This window comes from Glycine max, chromosome 17 (genome assembly GCF_000004515.6).
Source record: "Glycine max cultivar Williams 82 chromosome 17, Glycine_max_v4.0, whole genome shotgun sequence".
Lineage (NCBI taxonomy): Eukaryota > Viridiplantae > Streptophyta > Magnoliopsida > Fabales > Fabaceae > Glycine > Glycine max.
In genome coordinates this window covers 25,846,281-25,853,172 of record NC_038253.2, presented here as the reverse complement: position 1 = coordinate 25,853,172, position 6,892 = coordinate 25,846,281, and the positions used below count along the sequence as shown (strand labels likewise).

Genomic DNA, 6,892 nt, shown 5'->3' with positions numbered 1-6,892 from the left:
CATGAAGAGAGAGGAAAATCTAAGGTTGCAACATGTGAAACTTTTTTCGGTTTTTTGGTCATTTTACCCCTCCCTTTTTTTGCACCGTTTTATTTTGTTGCCACCACCAAGTGTCGCATTGTATATCAAGTTTCAAACATATGTCACTCCCTAATTGGCGAATTTCAACTCCCCATTTAATTTCACTTAATAATTAGAATTGTCCTCACTCTCCCTGTTTCTTCGCCTCATTTATTATTATTGTTGTTGTTGTTGTTGTTATAATTATAATTATAATTATTATTATTATTATTATTATTATTATTATTATTATTATTGTGTATGCTCTAGCTGAAAATCCTTTTTTATGTTGTAACGCCAAGAGTGAACATTGAGATTTTTCTTTGGGATTCGTGGTGTGTGTAGGTGGTAATAACAAATAAAACCATTTTCCTTTTAGGAAGCATTAACTTTCATGCGGTTACATTGGAGAAATCCATGCAAGTACCAATTTGCCTATATAGTAATCCCTTTATTTACCGGTTTGCCTATACAGTAATGCTCTATATTACATAAATTTTTAACTATTTTTTTCTTTTCATTTTAACTGTAAATCCAGTTTGACATGTGACACATTTGTTGGTTTTTTTGGTCATTTTGGCCTTTGCGTGATTTGCTGATGTGTGACAGAGTTGTTGACATGTGGCAGCGACAAAGTGAGATCTTTCCTCTCTCTTCATCTCTATAGGAGGGTTCTAGAAACGTTGTTGCATTTTTTATTCTTGATATGGCTCTCTTCTCATCTTCATTTTATTTTTTACAATTTTGGTTAAGGTTTGACGATGGGTTAGGTAGCCATGGTTTATCTCACCGTCGTTCCTGTAGGATATATCTCAGCCTCCACAGCCACATTTACCTCTTCTCCTTTCGGATTCGGACTTCTCTTCACTGCAATACACTCACCTTCAGGTATTTTCCTTCTTCGTCCTTCTTGCATTTCTCTTTCTCCACTTCAACACACTGTATTTCCTTCTTCCTTTCTATTTTTCTTTTTCTTTCATTGCTTTGTTTTTGGGTAAATTCCCTTTGTTTACCCGTTTGCTTATGCAGTAATCCTCTATATTACTCTATTTTTTTTACTATACCTTTCTTTTAATTCATTCATCAAAAATCAATTGGTGAACGACCCATGCGTATGCACGGTTACCGACTAGTATTTATTAAAATTTAAACTAAATAATTAATACTATATTAAAAGTTCAAAATAATATAAAAATTACTCTTATAAATTATAAAAGAGGAGGAAGCAAATTATATTAATGTAACTTAAGTAACTATTATAGTATTTTATAATTTGATATAGAATATGATTTTTATCGATCCATCAATTGAATTATATCTACATATTACCAATATTTTTATGTGAATTTTTTTAAAATTAAATAATAATAGTAATAATAATAAGAAGAAAGTAATCAAACGATTCATATTTTAGTATATATTAAAAAATTTATATCACATCAATTTTAATTTGTATGAATGAGGTAGTAAATAATTTTGTATTAATATGAAATTTTTTTATATATGATTTAAATGAAATAAACTTTTAATCTAACAATGGATTTTAAGAAAACATTATCTTATTGAAAGTTATTAAACAGTATAATAATTGATTAAAATTATATCGATATAACTTAATCTCTCTCATTATAAAATATGAGTTTAATACCCTATGCAAAACTAGTTTTTAAAATAAAAGTAGGTTGACTCATGACTCCTTTCATAAGAATTTAATTCTTTATTATTTTTTAGAGTCTTACTTAGGTGTATGTTTAAGATATTAGTTAATGAACACAATGTTATTTATTCTAATTTTTTTTTCTATTTTTAATTTTTTAACCGTGTCTACAAACACTAACATTTGTAATTCTTTGAATTCATTAAAAAATAAAAAGCTATCAAGAAATCGATCATCACTATCGTTTTCATTTTATCCAAAATGAGGTTTTTGTTTTCAACTGAAAAATATTTTCACTGAAAACGTGTGTATATAAAAATATATCTAAATATTTATCAGCATATATTTATTAAAATTTAAATTAAATAATTAATAATATATAAAACTTTAAAATAATATAAAAATTACTCTTATAAATTATAAAATATAAATTTAATGTCCATGTCAGACACTAGATGTTAAGCTACTGACATAAATAATTATGTTAACAATACATAAAAATTATTCTAAAATATAACCTACCCAATAAATTTTTTAAAATATCTTGATAGTTTCAAAATTACCTTAGTTTAAGTAACTGAATCCAAATCCAAACTCAGTATTGTTAGAGTTTAATATTGATATAACAAATTTATAAAACAAATTTATATTATTATTTAATCATAAATCATATTAAGATATACTTTAAAATAATTTTATAATATCGTTAAATTATAATCGAATACATATATATATATATATATATATATATATATATATAAAATAAGTTTATTTTATTTTATTTTATTTTATTTTCTTAAAAGTTGTTAAAATTATTGCAACGATGGATGATTTATTAAATTCTTAAATTCTATTTTATTTTTATTTTGCAAATTATAAAATGGTAGAAAATGAGGAATTGCACTTTGCGAAGGGTAAGAAAGGAGAGAGAGAAGCTGCGCACCTTTTCATACTAGTGCTGATTGCTGAAACTGCCATCGCTCGCCATTTGCACATAGATCCCAACAACACTTGAAAGTTGAAACAGAAAAACACCAATCCCTCATCGTACTGTTCCGTTATCAATTCTCGTGTTTAAGGTTTGGTTCCCTTGGACCCTGTATTTTTCAATGTACTTTGATCACTTTTTTCTTTCGAAGTTTTTCTCTTTTTTTGCTTCTTCTTTTTTGGGTCTTTGATTGTTTGCTGGGTCCGCTTCAATTTATGTCTTCTTAGCTGTTTGTGTGTGTTTTTTTTTGCCAGTTTTTCCATCCCTTTGGAATACCCTTTATTTTGGATTGGTCAACTTGCTCATTTTTGTATTAATAATGAAAATTGGGTTCTCTATTTTCTTTTTCTTTGATAAAAAAATTTGGATGTTAGATGAAGGGTTTAATTCCTTATATTTGGTTGGTGGATTTTTTTTTTCATTTGGACCACCTGCTTTATTATCTGGTAAGTTATGTGTCTCAAGATGGGGTTCATTTTGTTTTTCTTTGATGGTGGCTTTTGTGCTATTTTATGTGCAGACAAGTTTTCTTTGGTTTCTTTCCCAAAATTTCAGATTTGGGTGAGATATTGATTATGGAGTTTAACTGGTGTGATCTCTCTTAGATGACACTGTAATGTGGCTTTTGGGTTGTGTCTTTATATCAGTTTGTTGGACAATCAACTAGTATCAGTTTATTAAGTACCTTTGCTATATGATTCTAAACTAGATTTTTTCTGTCTCTTACCATTTTTGGCTGGTTCCAAAATTCAGGACACAATTTGCTTGATACATTTTCAAGTTTTCATCTCCATGTTTTGATTTTGAAGAATAAGGAGTATGCAATTGACTACTACAGATATGGTTTTACTATAAGTGGCCTGTATATGGTTTTGGGTCTTGCAAGTGTAAGCAGTATGGAGGATATTCAATTGGATATCAGTTGGGACGATGCTGTCTGTCCCATATGCTTGGATTTTCCTCATAACAGTGTTCTCCTTCGGTGTTCATTTTATGATAAAGGATGTCGTGCTTTTGTTTGTGACACAAATCAATTGCACTCTAATTGTTTGGATCGCTTTAAAAATTCATGTGGCATGCCATCCTCTCCAGCGTCTAATGCAATTTCCACTGAAAGTACTGAAAATAGTGATGATCCTGAGGTATCAAATGGTCAATGCAATCTGACTTGCCCCTTGTGTAGAGGTGAGGTTTCTGGGTGGGTTATAGTTGATAAAGCTCGCATTCATCTTGATGAGAAGAAGCGTTGTTGTGATGAGGTGCGATGCACTTTCATGGGAAGTTACTTGGAGCTACAGACACATGCTCAACTTGAACACCCTCATGCACGTCCGTCAAAAATTGATCCTGCCCGCCTGCTTGATTGGGAGAATTTTCAACAATCGTCAGAGATCATAGATGTTTTGAGTACTATTCATTCAGAAATCCCCAGAGGGGTGGTTCTAGGAGATTATGTGATTGAATATGGGGATGATGATGCTAGAGACGAGTTTGAAGACTTCCCTGGAGATGAGGGCAACTGGTGGACCTCATGTATTCTATATTTCGACAACTTTAGAAGATCCAGAAATAGAAGAAGGACGAGAGTCAGTCATACAAGAAGGGATAATCGCCGTTTAAGTTATGATACTTCAAATTCTGATGAAGGTTCTGTAGTATCTATGGAGTATGCAGATTATAGGATAGAAGAGATCGATGATGAGTTTGTTAGTACTAGTGGCTCTTCAAGGGGTAGCAGTGGTTATCGCAGGTGCATAGACTTTTCCTTCTTTATTCATTTTTGCTCTTACTATACAGTAATATTAATGTCATTTCCATCTCATGCCTTTTACTTTTACTTTACTTTCTAGGTTGTTAAGCTCTGACAATTTCAGTAGAAGACTTTGCAGGCAGAATTTGTTCACTATTTTTTTTTTGTATCACGATAAACAGTTTTCTAGCACTAAAGCTGTATTTTTCTAAACACAACATTCTAAACAATTACTAGTTTCTACTGTTCCTCTTTCAAGATGAACATGATTATGTATCAGTGTACACTATACAGCTTACTAGAATCATATTCTTTTTACTATGCTTCAATGTCAATAATCTAACTTGTCATATTAGTGAATGGTGTTTCATGTGCATTACTGTAAAGCATAATATTCTGATTTGAAAAAGAAACATGATCTCACTCATTATTTGCTAGCTGATTTATTGTGGTTCATTTCAATGTATATCATACTTAAGAAGTGGTTATAGTTGTAAATTTTGTACTAGTTAGCTTTTGAAAGTTATTATTCAATAGTTCTTTACTTGCTATTGTATTTTAAGAGAATGGTATGGTTTTCTTACTGTTTTTCTTTTTAATGTTGGTCTTAAAAGATACTTCCCTGGGCCATTAATGATGAGATTTCATCTGATTCAAGTGTTTGCATGTTCTACCATTTTCGAATTTATTCAATGTGATAAGTAATACGGCTATCGAAGGATTCTATGTGATTGACTATCATAGGAGTGACTTAGTGCATTTGATTTAGAGTTCTGTGGTTATTTGATGTTTGAACTTTGAGTTAGAATGATTTTCTTCAGTTGTCTTTAGAATTTCGATATCCTTATTTCATTTATGTTATTCACAGATCCCATAGATGCCGTTCCCGCTTTTATGACTATTAGGTATGTGTTGACAGCTTAAGAAGATCCTTTATTGTTAAAGACCCCTGATGGCTTAAACTAACTTACTAACTAATTGTAGATTTCATTCTGGCTAGGAAGTTCACAGTGATGGTGCTGGGGGCTTTTTGTTCCATTACCTTAAAATTACTAATGAACTTTCTCTATGTTTGCAGGCAGCATGTGAATTGAATGAAAGAAAAAGTCAAGAGGGCATGGAAAACATTGTCTTTCACCATGCAAAGATATTACATTTAACTTGTTTGTTGCTTTTACCATGAGATGTGGTGATTGGAGAACTCTATAAATTTGACAGTTCCTTGTGGTCACATACTCAATTTCTTTGGTTTTTTGCTTTTAGCTTTAAAATCACAGTTTCTGTCTGAATCTAAGGAAGTGTATGCTAGCAATCAGAAGCCTGTTAATTTCCTCATAGGCTAGTGATTTAGCTAGCATTCTGCTGCCAAACTATGGAATAATGAATTTTTTTAATTTTATTTTCCTTGTACATATGGATATAGCTAATTGATTGTGATATGTTTAGAATACCATAAAGATGACAGTTTCCATGTCACTCCAAAATTATTCTATATTTTGCCCATTTACTAATTGCCCACTTGACTTCATATATGAGGCATTTACAAAATTCTTACATTTGTAACTGCACAATTGTACAAGTGGTTTTTCAGTATGGATTCAATTTGGTTCCACTTGACTTTATGTTGTTAAAATATTTAACAGGACCTTTTCTAAAATTGTGGTCCAAATGTAAGAATTAGTCTTTGACTCCTGGACGTGGAATATAGAAGATTTCTGAAGACCGAAAATATTTAGGTTTTGTTTGGATAAATTTTTCAATAAACGTTTATACTGCTTATGCACAAGTTACAATAAGTTTTTCTTCTTGCACAAAAGAAAAATAAGTTTTTTTTTCTTCTAAAAAACTAATCTTAATCTATGCATGATCTAATTTTAACTTATAATTTTTTTTCTTATTATTTTATTCTCTTTCCTTACAAAAAAATAAAATAAACAAAGACCATTCAATTTTTGGTCTAAAGGGTTGGTGCAAATGGTCTATTTAGCATTAGAAGTCATGTTTGATTCAAACTGAATACAAAATTCATTTGGATTAGTTGTAATTACATATCTTAAACGAGATTAATCTTTAATCCAGTGGAGTGAAAAACATTTGTAATCTCTAATCCAGGCAAAAAAATTATTCATTTTTTATGTTTAGAATGCCAAAGATAGTTTTACAATATTCTACTGAAGGTTAATAAGTTAAATTATGGATCCATAAGAGTTGGGATAGTGATTATATAGTGTTTCCTTTCATACCAAAAAAAAAGAAACTTTCATCACGGGACATCCCATTAATCCTTTATGATATATGAAAATGACGTGACAATCAAATTTTACTATGAATCCGATATTCAGTAAGAGATATTGACCCTACGTATTGGATTTCTATTAATTTCCGCTACCTGCGAAGTTAATAGTCTACAATAAATTGTCACACCAACAATACAAAT

At 30.3% G+C, this 6,892-nt stretch overlaps 1 protein-coding gene across 2 annotated transcripts; it reads left to right on the top strand.

Annotated features, from left to right (window-relative positions):
* Window positions 1–2,613: 2,613 nt before the first annotated feature.
* LOC100811028 (uncharacterized) lies at window positions 2,614–5,931 on the top strand. Of its 2 annotated transcripts, none has more exons than XM_006601031.4 (3): window positions 2,614–2,796; window positions 3,459–4,455; window positions 5,534–5,931. In XM_006601031.4, the coding sequence occupies exons 2-3, from the start codon at window positions 3,572–3,574 to the stop codon at window positions 5,547–5,549; spliced, it is 900 nt and encodes a 299-aa protein (XP_006601094.1). In that variant the 5' UTR covers window positions 2,614–2,796; window positions 3,459–3,571; the 3' UTR covers window positions 5,550–5,931. The 2 variants fall into 2 exon arrangements, with proteins under 2 accessions (XP_006601094.1, XP_040866929.1); XM_041010995.1 differs by lacking the exon at window positions 5,534–5,931 and adding an exon at window positions 5,324–5,360.
* The last annotated feature ends 961 nt before the right edge of the window (window positions 5,932–6,892 follow it).